The sequence below is a fragment of the Coffea arabica genome, chromosome 2c, assembly GCF_036785885.1.
Source record: "Coffea arabica cultivar ET-39 chromosome 2c, Coffea Arabica ET-39 HiFi, whole genome shotgun sequence".
Classification (NCBI taxonomy): domain Eukaryota; kingdom Viridiplantae; phylum Streptophyta; class Magnoliopsida; order Gentianales; family Rubiaceae; genus Coffea; species Coffea arabica.
Window position 1 is genome coordinate 68310749 of NC_092312.1, and position 18213 is coordinate 68328961.

General features: G+C 32.4%; 2 protein-coding genes across 2 annotated transcripts; both read right to left on the minus strand.

Moving 5' to 3' along the window:
* Positions 1–2484: 2484 nt before the first annotated feature.
* LOC140035772 (uncharacterized) lies at positions 2485–2853 on the minus strand. The gene has a single exon (XM_072077143.1). The coding sequence runs from the start codon at positions 2851–2853 to the stop codon at positions 2485–2487; it is 369 nt and encodes a 122-aa protein (XP_071933244.1).
* Positions 2854–7975: 5122 nt separating this feature from the next.
* Positions 7976–13321, minus strand: LOC140035773 (putative late blight resistance protein homolog R1A-3). The gene is made up of 2 exons (XM_072077145.1): positions 9813–13321; positions 7976–8524 (listed from the first exon to the last, which is right to left on the minus strand). Exon 1 carries the CDS (start codon positions 13319–13321, stop codon positions 9854–9856), a length of 3468 nt encoding a protein of 1155 aa, XP_071933246.1. The 3' UTR covers positions 7976–8524; positions 9813–9853.
* Between the last annotated feature and the right edge of the window lie 4892 nt (positions 13322–18213).

Here is an 18213-nt window from a genome sequence, read left to right on the forward strand (position 1 = left end):
TTATATGCAAAAATACTATTAACAATTATTTCTCTTCAGTTCCAACCTTTTCTTGTAGTGACAAAGTTTATCGAATTTTTTATAACTTCATTCTCTTCAGGAATTGGCTCTTCGAGAGCTGGCTCTTCAGGAGTGACCTCTTCAGAAGGTTGAATTTTGTCACTAATTATTGATTCATTTGATTCTCTTTTATTTCAAGAATTTTTATCTTTGGAACCAAGAGATCTTCCACGCTTCAAGCATGTTTTGAATTCATTAGCACTTGTGATTTGTCCTTCAGGGACATTTCTTTTAATCGGAGCATTTTCAGTAGGAATATGTGATTTAGTAACTCTTTTGGAGTCACTAAATGCACCCGGCAATTGATTTGCAATATTTTGCAAATGTTTGAGGTCCAGGAAATCTAATGAGATTTTCCAAATGATTTCCTTTTTCGGAATTTCCTTTTTCGGTTGATCTGTTCCTCCCCCTAATATCGAAAAATTTGATTCATCACAATGACAATCTGCAAATCTTGTAGTAAATAAATCACCTGTCAATGGCTCAATATATGTAACGATAGAAGATGATTCATACCCGACATATATTCTCAATCGTTTTTGGGGGCCCAATTTACAACGTTGGGGCGGTGCAATAGGAACATAAACCGCACACCCAAATATTCGTAAATGAGAAATATTTGGCTCAAAACCAAATACTAATTGTAGGGAAAATAATTATGATAACTAGTCAGCATGATTCTCACAAGTGTTGCTGCATGTAATATAGCATGTCTCCAAGCAGATAAGAGACGCTTAGACCTCATCAACAATGGTCTAGCAATTAATTGTAACCTTTTAATAAATGATTCGGCTAGACCATTTTGTGTGTGAACATAGGCTACATGATGTTCAACAGTTATCCCAATGGACTTGCAATACTCGTCAAAAGCATGTGAGGAATATTCACCAGCATTATTTAAACGAATTCTTTTAATAAGATAATCAGGAAACTGTACTCGTAATTTAATTAACTGAGCAAGCAATCTTGTAAACGCTATGTTGCGAGTAGATAACAAACATATATGTGACCATATAGTTAATGCATCAATTAGCACCATAAAATATCGAAATGATCCACATGGTGGATCTACAGGTCCACATATATCACCATGATTTCGTTCTAGAAATGTTAGAGATTCAGTCCCAACTTTAGTTGGTGATAGTCTAACAATTAATTTTCCTGAGAACATACAATATAGGAGAATTCATTTGATTTCAATACTTTTTGATTTTTCAATGAATGACCATGCAAATTTTCAATTATTCGTCTCATCATAATAGACCCAAGATGTCCGAGACGATCATGCTAAATCATAAAATTATTGGGATGAGCAGACTTCTGGTCTGCTAGGTAATGAATTTCAATAGCACTTATTTGTGCATAATATGAGTCAGAAGAAAGAGAAAGCAATTTTTCTAATACACATTTTCTCCCAGAAATGATATTTGTAATTAATAAAAATTCACCATTTGTCTCATGCATTGTCTCGATGTGATATCCATTATCACGGATATCTTTAAAACTCAATAAATTTCTCCGAGACTTGGGAGAGAGTAGTGCATTATTTAAGACAATTCTAGTTCCTTCACAGAGAAATAGAGTGGCTCTTCCGGAACCCTCAATTAATTTTGCACTACTACAGATGGTATTAATATTTGTCTCTCTCATTGTTAAACAAGAAAAATATTTTTTATTTTTCAATATGATGTGCGTAGAAGCACTGTCAACGAGACAAATGTTATCATCACTATTATTTGATCCCAAATATTTGGCATTCATTTCTTCTTCAGGAAGAAAAAATCAAACAAAAATAAACATTAATAAAGATGCGAAGATAAATATTAAATGAAAAGAAAATTACATGGAATATATAAAGCATTATAAAAATATCTAAACAATCATGGGATATTTGTTGACATTTTCAGGATGTTCAAAGAAATCAGTTACATCGAGGTGTGTCATATCAGCATCATCAGCATCATCAGCATCATCATAATCATTCTTTTGATCAATGAAATTTGTCTCAACACCTTTGTCTTTCTTTTTCAATGATACTTTATAGAGGTCAACAAGATGCTCAGCCGTACGACAAGTACGGGACCAGTGACCTTCCATACCACACCGATAACATTTTTCTTCATAAACTTTCTTTTCTCCATTTTTCGGATCATAGTTATTTTCCCTGTTTTGGAAAATATTTTGTTGCTTGCCACGACTATAATTTTCACGAGACACAAATCTACTACGATCACGTCCACGGCCACGGCCACGTCCACGACCTCAACCAGAATTTTGAAATTGATTCGCATTCGTTTCAGGGAATGGACTTGCACCAGTTGGTCGGGACTCATGATTTTTCAGTAATAATTCATTATTTTGTTCAGCCAACAGAAGACATGCAATAAGTTTAGAATATTTTTTAAATTCCTTCTCTCGATATTGCTACTGCAGGAGCATGTTAGAGACATGAAAAGTAGAGAATGTTTTCTCTAACATTTCTTCATCAGTGATTTTTTCACCACACAATGATAATTGAGAAATAATTCTGAATATGGTTGAATTATATTCGTTGACAGATTTGAAATCTTGTAGTCGTAAGTGAAGCCAATCATATCGGGCTTTTGGAAGAACGACAAACTTCAGATGGTCGAATCTTTCTTTCAAATCTTGCCAAAGGACAAGAGGATCTTTGACAGCAAGATACTGTACTTTTAATCCTTCATCTAAATGACAACGAAAGAAGATCATGGCCTTAGCACGGTCTTGGTTTGAGGCATCATTCTCATCAACAATAGTATTACCAAGACCCATTACCTCAAGATGAATTTCAACATCTAAAACCCACGATAAATAATTTTTTTCAAAAATATCAAGAGATATGAACTCTTGTTTTGTGAGATTGGCCATAAGACTATGCAATAGATATGTAGGAAAGAATTTTACCTTGAAAAGTAGTCAAAAGTTGTTCGGGCAGAAGCTTGACACGTCTCGTGCTTTACTTTTGCTTCGCGCCTTTCCTTCGCTCAAAGTAGAGACTCGTGCTTTTCCTTAACTCAAGGTAGAGACTCGTGCTGATAACGTGTTGTGAAACTAATAGAATAAACTCCCAAAAGTAGGAATTGGAATAGTAGAGTAAGAAGAAGAGATAGTATTATTATATTTTTACTGATCAAAGTACTTCCAAATTTCAATGTTTCAAGGTTATAAATGAAGTAGGATTCACCCCTATAAATAAGTGATCCAAAATAAAAGATACATGAACCCTATTAAGTACTAATACATAAATTTAGTACTTCAAGTACATCCATAAAAGGTTTCATCCAAAATACCAATGAATCTAGGAAGAATACATGTGTCTATCATCTTGAGAATACAAACGGGCATCCACATCTTGTAATCCTTCTTGAGAATATTAACGGACATTCGGATCTTGAGAATATCAACGGACATCCACATCTTATCATTATATCATAACAGGTCTCATTAATTGCTTACTATTAATAATAATGCTTTTTCCCAAACTTAATAGACATATTTTATGTAGTTATTTTAATTACAATTTTCTAAACTTTTGAAAAAGAAATATATTATCTACTTATCATATATCTTACATTTAAAAAAATTCACCTCATCTTTAAAATTTTTCTCTTCATAATCTCCAACTTTTATCTTCATGTATAATTGGAATTTATCTTATTTTACAAGAAAATTTACCTTGTGTTTACGCAAACATTATCTTTTTCTTTTGATTGTGATATTATCTATCAATAAAAAATTCAGATATAAAATAATATTTATCGACAAAATCGAAAAATTTTATTCTCACATCACATTAACCTCGAATTTAAAATCCTATCCAGCACTTATAAAATGTATTAGTCAATGATGATGTCAATCATTTCAAGAACTATTTGGTTCATCTATTGGCTTTACATTTTTTTTTTTGGAGAGAAACTTTATGCCTCCTTATGATGATTTAGTAGTGATTCTTTTCATACATCATTTTTGTAACTTTTAGAGTACCATGGATTTTTTTTAATTTTTCCGTACCTTTTTAGATTTTTAGGTGTATAAGATGATTTTTGAGAACACAATATGCTTTTGCATGGTGTTTTTGTTGACTATATGAATACATGGCAAGTTCTCACTTTTTTTGTGCTTAATTTATTGGACTTTTTTTTTTAATGTAGGTCTAACTTTGTAACAAGAATATTACATTTGAACATCTAACCTTTGAATCATGGGAATATACAATGCATGCGTAAGTTCTTCTAATTTACATTAATTCAATTAATTAGTTCGTTCATTGCTATGCCTTCTTTATTTTTGTTTTAAATTCTGCTTTAGTTAATCGATTATGGCATGGTAATGGAATCAAGATGGAATAACACGGTAAGCAAGATTTTTTTTTTTTTTTTTGTGGAGAGAAGCAAGATGTAGGTTTTCAGAAATTAGTTCACTCCTAATTGTTCCAAATTGAGTTTTTACCCAATTCACATTTCTCTATTTTTCCTTCTTCACATTAGAAAATAACACAATATTATGAATTTATTCTTCTTTTCTCCTCCTTTTAATCCTAATTAATAATTCTATGTATTTTCAATTTTTTTATAATCGCTATAAACTACATCAGCTCCTGCAAGTGCACGGATTAAAATCTAGTATTTTTCTTATGTAATATTTAATTCCAAAATACTTTTCTTATGTAATATTTAATTCCAAACTTTATGGGACTCTGAAGAAGACTTGGCATAAATTGTTAGGTAAACCAAGGTCTAAGCCCACATCGCATGTACAGAATATCTCTAACAACCATTAATTTTGTGGTGTAACTATTTTTTTTTAAAGTGCATGATTCATCTATTAAAATATACAAAAATTGATCAACAAAATTGTCCAAAAGAAAAGAAAAACTATGCACAAAAACCTACTTCATTATTCTTTGAGTTAGTTACCTTTTATTTCATTATTTTTAATTTTGAGTATATCAAAATATAGATCTGAATAGAGTAGGTAACAAGAGTTGTACCCCAAAAAATGTTAAGATAAAAATGACTCAAATGCATTTTTTTTCCAAAAAGAAGTAGAAGAAGAAGAAGAAAATGTCTGAAAACATCCTACCCCCGATGAAAATATCTCAACAAATTTTCCCTTTTTTTGTTTTTCTAAAAAAAGAAATTGAAGAGCAAAATACACTTTACCCCCTTGTGGTTTAGTGATTTTTCACATAATCTTTCTATAGTTTCAAAAGTTATATATAATCACCTTATAGTTTAGATTAAAGTGTTAAAATGATCATTTGTAACAGAATCCATGAAAAGGTCAAAATTACCTTGTTTAAACACTAAAACGGCTAAAGTGACCAAAATATATAAACACAATATACATGATACTCTAATTTCGTATGGTTTTATATTTTACTATATAACCCCCTTATGATTTTCAAAATATATATAATCCCTCGTTGTTAATAAATAATTTTTAACTTCACATAGGGGTGTTTTTGACATTTTAATTGACTCCATTATGAAATGTAAATTTTATCATTTTGACACTTTAATTCAAACCATAAGAGAGTTATGTATAACTTTTGAAACCGTAAGAAGATTATGTGAAAAAGCTCTAAATCACAGGGAATAAAGTGTATTTTGTCCAAAATTGAAAGGAAGGTTGCTACAGTAAGTACTATGGTAGACTACTCTCCTCATCCCTTACGTACATAAACTCATACAGTGCTCTAAAACATTTAATGTGGTAGAAAGAAAACCATATAAACATGTAGTAGTCCAATTACGCTGATTCAATTGAGCATTTGAGTAAATGAAATTAACATGCATATTTTATGGATAACAATAAAACTAATATACATCTAATGTAACTATGCAAGAAAACTTTTTATAAAAATTTTACATAAAAGGTTCCTTATACTATATAAGAATGAGTTTAGGGCAAAAATTTCAACCGCAGGAATGAGGTTATTTTGGGAATATGAGAGTATTTGAAGTGCAATTGGAGGATTTGGTTTTTTTTATAATTACTTAAATGTCCTCTCAGACATTTAAAGCTATGGGTAAGTTTAACATGTGACAGTATTCGATGGGCAAAGATTTCAACCGTAAGGATGTGACTATTTTGAGAATATGAGAGTATTTGAAGTGCAATTGGAGTATTAAATATGAATCATTATAGCTGATTTGGTTTTTTTATAATTACTTAAATGTCCTTTCAAACATTTAAAGTTATGGGTAAGTTTAATTGGAGTATTAAATATGAATCATTATAGCTGATTTGGTTTTTTTATAATTACTTAAATGTCCTCTCAGACATTTAAAGCTATGGGTAAATTTAACATGTGACAGTATTTGATGGGCAAAGATTTCAACCGCAAGGATGGGGCTATTTTGGGAATATGAGAGTATTTGAAGTGCAATTGGAGTATTAAATATGAATCATTATAACTGATTTGGTTTTTTTTATAATTACTTAAATGTCCTCTCAAACATTTAAAGCTATGGGTAAGTTTAACATGTGACAGTATTTGATATCTAATTAAATATTAGGTATAATTGAATTCAGGTTATGTTTTAGTGGAATTACATAAAAATCCTTTTAATTATTTAATTGTATTAACATCCAAGTCTCTTAATTTCTTAAAGCCTTTCTCAACAGTTATTTGCAAACTTATGATATATAGATGTTAAGACACAATTAATGCTAATTAGTAGAGAAGTTTGGTTTCTTGGCTGTTACCATAGTAACCTCATCTATTCAAATTGATTTCATTTACCTATAACTTTGTTCCACTACAATCATGTAATCTATTGAATTCAGATATTGCTATATTAGCTACTACTCTTTCCTATTTTGCAATATCTTTCTCAATAGGTATGTTTTCTTTAGCTAATCTACTTTTTTGGTTGTAAGAAATTTGCAATCTTGCAAGTCGTATGTACAATACTTTTTAAAGTGTTTTAATTCAATTGCCCATGTTAGATAGGCTTGATAGGGAGGAGATCACATTTGTTAATTGTTATTTATGGTTTAGAATAAGTTTGTCATCATAAATTTTTTCATTAATAGATTGCATTTATTTCTTTTGTTGTTTTAACTATTAGTTACGGTAATTTTCAAATCATTTGCTACTTTATTGATGATTCCATTCAGGTAATTTTTCACTTCATTTGATTTGCCAATATGTTTAACTATCTACTTAAAACTATTTGGCTGTAAATTTAAAGTATGTACTTCATTAATTTTAATTATTTTCTTGAATTGAGTGGATTAAGATGTTTTAGTACTTTTTTTGAGGTAATTATTCATCTAGATTAGCGTGTTAGTTATTGTATATCTTTGCAACTAGGTAAAAAACTGATGTTTTGTGATTGTAACCCCTATCAAGAAGGAGATGCTTTGGTATATGTCTTAAATCATACAATAAATCATAATTGATTGATTTGTCAATGTAGAGTTTTCATGATGATATGTCCTTGGAATCAATATAAATCCAAGAATTTGGCTTGCAAGAATCGAAATTCCACTAGCAATGATTTATTCAAGTATGCTAATTTTTCAAATCCACTAGCAATAATTCCCAAAATTAATTGCTACGAACATATTTTATGATTCATTTTTTTTTTTTTGTATAGCCAATGAAATCAAGCTGTTATAATTGAATACACATAGATAGGGCATGGATATTTATTATTTTAGTTTTAAAAAAATGTCATCTACACTTGCATTAAAAATTGTGCAGTTAAGTTATGAGTACCTTGATGCATGTTGATGCCACACTTGAATTATCAAAAAGCGCAAGATATTTTCATGCACTTGAATGTATGTTTTCATGCAATTCTAAGCGTTCAGTAAGAACCTTTACCTTCTACTAAAAAATTAAAAGAAATTAACATACAAACAACAACGAATTCAAAATTCATGGCAAAATCTTCTATTTCCTTATTCATCATGAAAGGCAGACAATATGAATTTCGGATAACATCTTGCACGCATTATACAGCTACATCTTACAAGTTCCTACTTGCAAACCACAACTCAAACCTGCATCTTGCTTTAATTAGCTCACTCAAAATTCAATTCTCTACTTTCCAGATCAAAATCAGACACATGAGAACTTTAATTGCTTTCTGGTACAAGTAGCAGTAGTATTTGATCAATTGAGACACCGCTGTATGAGGATGTTTGCAAACAATAATATTGCCCTATATATATAGAACTGGAGAATGGAACCTCTTCCCATATGGTCATATTTTGACAAATAAAATAAAATAAAGAGGTGTCCACATGTACAGTACAAAAACCAAACACACAGCTGGCGTTGAAAAGTTTTGCTTCTTCAACTGCTTTCTTCTTCCACAGCAACAGCAAAATATTTGGCCGTGACGTATAACTTTTGAACCCATCATGCTGTTGTGCAGATCTACTGCTAATACCGTGACTTGATGATTGCATTGAAGGTTCGCACCATCTGCACAAAAGAAAAGTCATCCTTTGATCGCCTTTTACTCCATCATCCACACAAGCAACAATCAGGAGCAAACCACATTTTGCACTGCACATGAGAAAAACCACTACAACGCCAGTCACCACTACCTAATCATTGCTGAGAGCCATACCCATTTTTTGCCCTCTTTTTCCTTTTTTTGGCTTTTTTATTTTTACATTTTTTTTTTGGGGAAAGTCACACATATGAGCAATTATAATGGAAGAACCATAGCAAACCCTGCTGATATCAGAAAAACCAAAGACAATAGCAACCCAGCTGACATTTAAAAAAAAAAAAAAAGTGACAATTAGTTGTCTATTCATAAATTTCGCACATCATTAAGCCAAGGTACTTTAATCAATTTGCCGCAGGCAATGCCTTAAAAACAATAATAAAAAGGCCATGTTTTATTTTGTATAGAAGCAGTGAAGACAACATATCAAGTGCCAAGATTTAGCCTTTCTCTATTTTGCCCACTATATTTAAGGTGTAGTCACAAAGTTATACCATCCATTTTATACAATCATACAATTTGATAATAAAAACAAGCATTAGCTACTTCTTACTCAAGCATATAAACCTATAGTCAAAAGAATTTTCACAACTTCAACAGGCCCTTACCTAGAGCAGGAGGGATTTGTTAAGTGCAGGTTCGATGATCTAAAACACTATGATGTATCATTATTCTGCTGGATAAGAATCAGCAAAACTGAAAAGATGGTTCAAGGATTGTATGTGACCATTTATGCTCTTTAAACTTAAAGGAATAGCACGTTCAGAACCCCTATACATGCTTAAACAAATTATTGATATGGAAGCATTCAAGCAGTTCCTTTTAAATGTCATCAATAGGTAAACAATATTGGGAAAACAAAAAATTCACAGGGCTTACTTCAGTTCGGACTTGTTCACGTGAGACTAGCTATAATGTGTTGCTAGTGGAGTATAGTCATGGTACAAGACAATATTAGTACACAAGAAGTAATACTTCAGATCATGTAGCTAGAATATGAAACAAAATAAGTTCTTGGAATAAGAAAGATATGCAAATAAGTCCTCAGAGACAATATGAGATATACCTTTCAGAAGAAAATTCTGAAATGCAATTGAAGGCAGATATGCATACCACGGATTTCAGATATAGTACCATCTAAACCCAACTTTTCCCCTTATTCCAACCGATATGCCAATTAGTAGCGCAAATATTAGTTATACAGAGTGTTCATTCTACCACGCATTGACAATGACAAAATTAAAAGAATGAGTTTACCTCTCAACGTTTGACATGGATTCTGCCTTAAAGATTTCTGGCTAGTCAATGATCTTCAGATTCATATTTCCCCAGTCCTCCTGCTTTTTCCCAATTTTGTGTACCAACTTCTTAGGAGACTTCGTACAGTCCCGTACTTCAATCTCTTCAAGAAGTGGAATCCACTGTAAACGGGAAGGGACCTTTTCCAATAGCAAAACCCCACTCAACCTTAACTTCTGAAGACCCAGAAAAGCATCACCACTATCTGTTGCGTCTTCCCATTTGACAACACCCAAGTTTTCCAAAATCAAGCACCTGAGTTCACGGAACCCTCCTGGTGTCAACTCCCATCTTTCTCCGACAAATGACAGCCTGAGTAATACAAGGACCTCAAGGTAGCGTAGTTCCTCAATCACTGAAATTCTACTCCAGGGCAGATGCAATCCTCCAAGGACCAACTCTTTTAAACGTAGGGGGAAAGAAAACTGAACAGGATTCGGTGGTGATGACTCTGCAAACACTTCGAGTGTTTCTACATTTGTAAGGTTGCTTATGTTGCAGTTTCCCGTAGAGCACCCTCCCGCTGAGAGTTGGATTTTCAGTTGGCGGACATTTGGAATCTTTCTCATTATATTTTCCACTCTGTCATCTAAAGACACAATCAAGGTGGAAAAAGTGTCTAAATTCCAGAGGTCAGAGGTGTTTCCAAGATTTTCACTCGGCAAAGAACAACAAACTTTCCTGCCCACCACATGTAGATGCCTCAACTTGGTCATATTCCATATGGTATCTGGCAATGAAACAGTACCAGATTCAGCAATCACAACAAAAGTTTCTAAGTTGGAGAGCTTCTCTATGGAGGGAGGAATGGAACTCACTGCACCCTGAACACCCAAGTATCTCAACTTAACAAGAGCTTCTACTTCTCTAGGAAAGACCTTACACCGCAGAAAAATTTGCTCCAAATCCAACACTCGAAGGCTTTTGTAGATGCAAAAGACAAATGATATATCAGCCATGAATGAATCAGACTCTTCAATCTGACTAAACAATAGTAGACTGCATATTTGTGGACAAAATAGCATTGACTTTTTAAAATGCTCTACCTTGGACCAAATGGACAACCTTTCGACGCAGGAGCGCTCATTAAAAGTGGAAAGTTCACCATAGCCATGCAACACCTGTAGGAAATTTTCTTCTTTGGCTTTTTCCTTACAAAACTCGTGTAATAGACCATGAATGCGACAAGTTTTGACTCCACCAATATGTCTTTGTTTGGCAACCATGACTAGGTTTCTGCCAATAAGATCCATCATGTATTCTTCTGCTAAAGCCTCTATTCTTTTTGGCTCTGTATCTAGCACAAGCCCTTCAGCAGGTACAAAGCCTTCAGCTATCCATAGCCTCATCAACTTCGCAGTTTCAATTTCTTGATCTTCTCGAAATGCTCCGAAGTACAGAAGGCATGGCTTCAAATGATGTGGTAAGCGTCTATAACTCAGCTCCAATGTATTCTTGCACTGGTCTGTAGCATACACAATGGTTGAAGTTAAACTATCTGCAACTTCACTCCAAGCATCATCCTTTATAGTTGACAAAATTTCAGCTATGATGACAATAGTAAGAGGCAATCCCTTGCAATTTGTTGCTATTCTCTTCCCAGGCATACATAGTGGTCGAGGACAATCTGCTTCTCCAAACACCTTCCTCTGAAATAATTCCCAACTCTCTTCTTCAGTAAGTATGCGAAGATTGTAAGGTTCCACAGCAAATTGTACCTCTGAAGCCACGTTAGATTGTCGACTTGTAATTAGGACTCGACTTCCATTCCTATTGTCAGGGAATGAAATGCTCAAGCCATGCCATACCCTAATGTCCCAGACATCATCTAAAACAATAAGATATCTTTTCCCCATTAACATTTGCCTGAGTTTTTGTGCCAAATCATATTCATCCAGAAGTTTGAGCTCTTCATTCACCCTAGACTGTTTACCATCAGAGGATAAAATTTGAACTAACGAATTTTTAGTGTCATACTCTTGCGAAAAAGAGCACCAAAGACGAATATAGAAGTAAGCCTCAACTGAGGGACTATTGTAAACTTTTTTGGCTAAAGTGGTCTTGCCAAGTCCAGGCATTCCCACAATGGGAACAATTTCCAACGTTGCTGATCCTCTTTTGAGTCGGTTAATCACTTTTAGTGCATCATCATCGAAACCAACTACAATTTCATTGGTTATTGGTACTCTACCTCTTGGTGGCTTGAAACGGGTAGTCTTGCAAACTTCTTGTCCTCTGAAGCTATGATAGGAGGGAAGACTTCCTGAGATGCTTGAACCCCTTAGCTGAGCCACAATGAACGTAACATTCTTGTTGGTGTTGACCAGCATAGTACAACAATCAGCAGATTCTCCAACCACTAAGGAGTCAACATCCACTTCTTTCACTCCATTCAGAAAGAGCGAGAAAATTACAATTCCTGCCTCACTAATGACAGCTACAATTTTATCATTTAGCTCATTCATATTCTCCGGCAGCTCCTTTAGAATGCTTCTCAAGAAACTCAGTCCCGCATAGAGTTTTTGCATTTGATCTTTCACAGAAACCGCGAAGCTGGTACTGGACCCTAGTAGCTCCCAAAGACTACTTCTGAGAGAATCATTAAAATCCTGCAGTATTTGCATATCTGTCTGCGTGGCAAGCAATGATTTTGGGGACTTCGAAACTTTAAGGACTTTGACATATGTCTCATAAACTTGGAGGTCAACGGGGTTAATTTTCTCCAGTAGCTCACTGATTATGGAGCACATCTTGGGATCCTGCATCTCTTCATCTTCCCTGTAAAACAAACACTTGTAAGTGAGACCTGCGGCATTTAGAGCCACAACTTGAATGTGAGCCAACAGATCTTCCAATTCACGTTCTTCAACACCCAGAAATTTGGCAAAGCCAATGAAATTTTTCAAGAATGTAAGCTTGTCTTCAAGGGCCAAAGCACTGTTGTAATCTTCCATGGACTCAAGACACCGACAGCTGAGAAGATTCACCAGATTCTGTAGAACAGAGTCTATGAAGTCCACAAGTTCACAGTCTCTTAAGCGGGAGCGGGACTCTGATGAACTGCAACTCGACAAGGTTTCGTATATGTCGATGATTTCTTTATTAAAGGACTTGATGTTTCCCAGCAAATTAGAGACGACGCGTTTCAAATCTGTGAACACGCTTTTCAATTCGCTTTTCAAATCGAATACACATTTTGCCCTAAGATAGAGGATGTTTATATCCATCCCGGGTCTGTTTACAGTAGCTTCAATCTTGGACAAGAAAGATCCAAGCCTTACCTCCGATTGGTCATTGCTCCAGATTCCGGAACACAGAAGAAATGTTTTCAGGAACAGCAGATTCAGCTTGAGGGTCTCAAAATCTTCACGCAGGTGAGAAAATCCAGTTTCATACGAATCAGGTGTTTGGAGGTCGTTCTGGATCAACTCCAGTTTATGCAAGACAAATGCAACACCATTGTCCATATCCCTATCTCTTTGCAGGGATCTTCCTCTTGACTATCGAATTTCAGGGCGGGTGAAGGAGAAAGAAATCCCAGCACTACAGCTAGCAATAGTAGTACTATTTTCTTGCTGAACAAAGAGTGTGGAGTTCCTCATTTTGACTTTTTTTGCCGGCCAAAAGAAGGGGAAATATATGGTGTACCTGGTTTCTCCTCAGCTTAATCAACGTTGGGTTGCCATTATCCAACATTTTGAGGGCGGTCGACTTGGTGAAAACTGGAGTTGAAAAAGGAAAGGATAATTTCAGTCATGGAAAATTAAAAAAACAAGGAATTTATTCTGAATTTTTTACAGAAAAATTACTATTGAAATATGCATGAGGTAAAGAAATGATTAAAAAATATATTCATAAAAACATAACAATTTTTAAAGAAAAATTACAATCCAAACACACATTAACTTTGCATTTACTCGAGAATAATCCACTTAACCTATTCGTGTTTTTCCTTTTTTTTTAAAACCAATTTGCCTGTTGCAGAATGCCTGGTCCAAACACATCGATCTTTCGTCCTTTTTTTTTTTTCAAGTAACGCAAATGATGATGATATGTCTACAGCACCTCTCTTATTTCCACACCAAAATTTTGTTAAAATGTAATAATAATTGTGCCCCTTAATAGTCACAGGTTGGATACACTTTAAAAAGCATGAACTTGTTATTACAAAAGAAATTTTGGATAGGAGTTTGTTTACACGATTTATTTGAGATAATATTAATAATGTGTTTGAATTGTCTATTATTTCACTTTATTTATAGATTATTTACATACATTTATTTGCTTGCATTATCAACACATTTTTCAATCATCTTTTATCTCACATATATCATATCAAAAAAATGTTACAGTATTTTTTTCATAAAATTATTTCAAATAATTTATAATCTAAATACACTATTCTATAATACTTTTTGTGATATAATATATGTGAAATAAAAAAAATAATTAAAATTTATGAATCAAATTATTTTATCTTAAATCATTTCAATCAAAACACGCTCAACTGGCTTTGCTATTAAAAGGTGTACCACGGCTACATTATCGCTGGATACCCTCGAAAAAACAAAAAGTGTAGGAATAGCTGAAGCCAGTCTAGGAGTTGGTGGTTGTTTTTGACTTTTTCAGTCGTACTTTAGGTTTTGAATATTCTTTTAAAAATTGCCGCAATAAAAGAAAAAGGGATAATATCAGAAACCACCCTTAAGTTTTTTTCCTAATATCACTTTGCATCCTTAAAGTTTTAAAAATATCACTTACATTTCTAATAATTATAAAAGGACTATATAATCCCTTACTTTATATTTAATTCACATATCAAATAAATGGAAGTAAAAAAAATAAATAAAAAGAAGAAAAAAGTCACTATCTGCTCTTTTCCTTTTTCTCCAATATTCTTTTTTACTCAATTTTTTGGATGACTATGTAATTTTTCATTTTTTAATTATAGTAAAATAAATTTTGTTTATTGTTTACTCTTTCTGATTATAATAGAGTGGGATGTAATTTTTTTTATGTATTTTGAATTGATTTTTACAATGATTATTATAATTTAAAGACTCGAGCATTAGGTTAAGAAGATGTTGAAAAAAATATAAGATTCATAAGAAATCAATTTTCAGCATATAGATTTAAATTGATGCCAGTATATTTCTTTACAAATATCTTTTTTATTTTTCAAATATATATTTTTAAACTTTATGCTATAGTGGTACCATTATAGTTTTTTTTTAGCTGGTGATTTTTCTTGGAGTAAACATAATGTTTTAAAAGTATTTTTATTTAGCGAAATGAGCAAAAGATTAGTTTATAATTTTTTAAAATGTTGTTACTTAGAAAACAAAAGTAAAAGAGTTAAGTGATATTTTTAAAAATTTTAAAATATTAAATGATATTAAGAGAAATCCCAGGACAAGTTATGCAAAGGAAGAAAAGGTTCCCCGCAACCCTCTGTTTTTAAACTCGGACCGAACTTGTTGGTTCGACCGATCAAACGGGGAATCGGCCAATTGGCCGGTTCGAGTTAATCTTAAAAATCGAAAAATAAAAAACTCAGTCAAATCAGGTCAAAATCCGGTCACGCTGGCCCAGATCGTGGATCTGACTCAGGCCCATCTGCATCCCAAGTGGGCTACAATATTTCTGAGGAGCAGTTGGGCCATTTTGACCTGATTTGACCGGAAAAATGAACCCGATCTATCTTTATTTTATTTTTTTTACTTTTTTTGAAAGGTCAAAATATTTTTAATATGATGTTTTGATCCTTAAGTTGTTAAAAATTATTAACATACCTCAAATATTTTATACTTTATAAATGTTGTCTTAAAGTTTGGTGTTATTTTTCAATTAAGTCCATAATTTTAATTCTAAACTTGTTAATGCTTATTAAATAATATAAATTGCTACTTAATTGCTCTAATTTATTTGTATTTTCTTATTAAATATATTTAAAACATCAAATATATATGAATATACATTTATTAATATTAATATATTATTAAGTATTTTACATATAATATTTTAATTTTTAAATAAATTTTATTTATGACATCATCTGGTTCAACTTCTATTGAATTCGATTGAACCCATTAACTCCTGACTCCTGAACTCGATCGCATTGATATCCGGTCGGGTTCTGAAAACATATCCGCAACCAACACGTGATAGACAGGAAAGGCACTATGGCTGCTGCTGAAAAGCTTTACTACACCTGCGTTAAAAAAGTACGGAGACAGGACATGGAGTTGTCACGTGAGAACACTTTTTGGAATAGGCTACCTGTAAAGCTAGTTTTAAAAAAATTTTCAAAAATTCCCAATTCATCTCTTCCACCCTACACCTGCACCTAGAAGTTCCTCCCTCTTTCAAAAATTTTTGTAATTATTTTTTAATCTTATATATATTAAATTATTATAAAAATTTTATAAAATAACAATACAAAATAATTTTTTATAAAAATTCTAGAAAATAACAATACAGACTCCTTTAAGTTCTGGATGTGGATGCCTTCAAAACTGTTTTGAAGGGATTACTTTGGCGCACTAAGGCTGGATGGGTGTTCAATTTGTTGGGATATGTACGAGGTAGGCTAAAAAAATTTTCGATCTTTTTGCCTCAAGGGATCGATTATGACCTCCTTTTTATTGTCAGAGGCTTTCAATTGAAGAAAAAGAAGGCCGTAATCATGAATAGAGCGAAAAGGCCAAAAAAAAAAAAAAAAAAAAAAGTTTCCCGGGCAAGAAATAGCTAAGCGGTGGCAAGTGGTGATGGTACTTGGGGGACTGTATCTGCCACAGCATCGATGGGAAGATGACTATTTCTCAAAATTGCACTTTAACCTACTAAACTTATTGGTCAAGTATTATTTTGGCCCAAAAAGTACTCAACAAATTGCATCTTAACTCCAAAACTTTAGTTTCATTCAGGTATGATTTAAAAAATCGCTCCTGAGATTTTTAATAATATCACTTAATTCTTTGAGATTTTTAAAATCTTACTTACCTCTTCTGTCAAGGTTGACAAGACTAAATATTTCTATATGTAAAGTATGAGCAGGTTTGGTGTTAAACATAAGTGTCATTATTTAGTTTTCTGAATATATTCTTCCAATATTCACTTTCATTTCATCTACATCTTATCTACTAAACTTTTTACTCCTACGTAACTATCACTATACTCCGTTACGCTCTATATCACCAATACAATTTTCTCTCATTATTTATTTTTCCCTAAAGTATGCACACACATTAATTGTGCCTCACCAACTAGTCCCTATTAAATGTTGCAAATTAACAATGAGTATTTTTGGACAGGAGATTATTTGGGATTTTTTTTTAAAAATACTGTGACACTTTTTTTATGTGATGTATGTGAGATAAAAAGGTGATTGGAAAATATGTTGATCATGCAAGCAAGTTAATATATGTAAATAAGGTATAGATAATGTGCAAACCAAACACACTCATTACTCTTGCACTCTTAATAACTATTTAACCAAAAAATAAAATAAAATAGAATGTTTAAACCAAAAATGCATAACATTGGTCTATATCTCTTTGTATCAAGGTGGTTTTTGGGCAGCAAAAAATGTGTGTAAATTAATTAAGTCAAAGTCAACTACATAGAAGAATTTTGTTAAGTAATTAAGAGCTTGAAAAATTTCGTAGATAGTTATAATGAAGTCAAGAAATTTTTATAAAAATATATTTTAATATATGATGAAGTTTAAGTTATATTGAAAATTAAAATAATCTTTTCATACGTGTAATTTGTAATATAAATCATACCTATAGAAGAATACTTTATAAATAAGTTAGAATTAAAAATTTTAATAAAAAATTATCTAAAGGAAATATCAGTCTGTTGACATTCCTCTTAGACATATAAGAGGAATGTCATTTTAATGGTTAACATGTCAAAAACCAAAATAAACAACGAATGGCAAGATAGTATTGCAGATATACCTTATGATATCTTCGAAGGACTACATTCAGTATTATAATTTTTTGTACTTGTAAACAAGTCATTACGACCTTCATAGCCTAGAATTAATAAATGTTTTTTGAGGGGAGGGGAAATATCTAATGGTTAACATGTCATCCAGCATATAAACATATAATGACACATTTATCATCCTTAAACTTGCTATATAAACACACTTGCCAAATTGGTGAACCTAAAAGATATTGGGGATGTTTTTGAACTATTTTATTGTAATAATGTAGGTGAAAAATTTTTACTATAGATGTTTTTAATGGTGTTTTTGGGATGTTTTTGAAAATATATTTTGAGATATTTTTAAAATTTAAAATTTTAATGAAATATTTTTAAAATTTTATAAAATCTTACAACCACTCAT

Excerpts from the sequence above, each read along its gene's own strand:
- LOC140035773 (XM_072077145.1), bottom strand. The coding sequence starts at position 13,321 with ATGGACAATGGTGTTGCATTTGTCTTGCATAAACTGGAGTTGATCCAG.
- LOC140035772 (XM_072077143.1), bottom strand. The coding sequence starts at position 2,853 with ATGGGTCTTGGTAATACTATTGTTGATGAGAATGATGCCTCAAACCAA.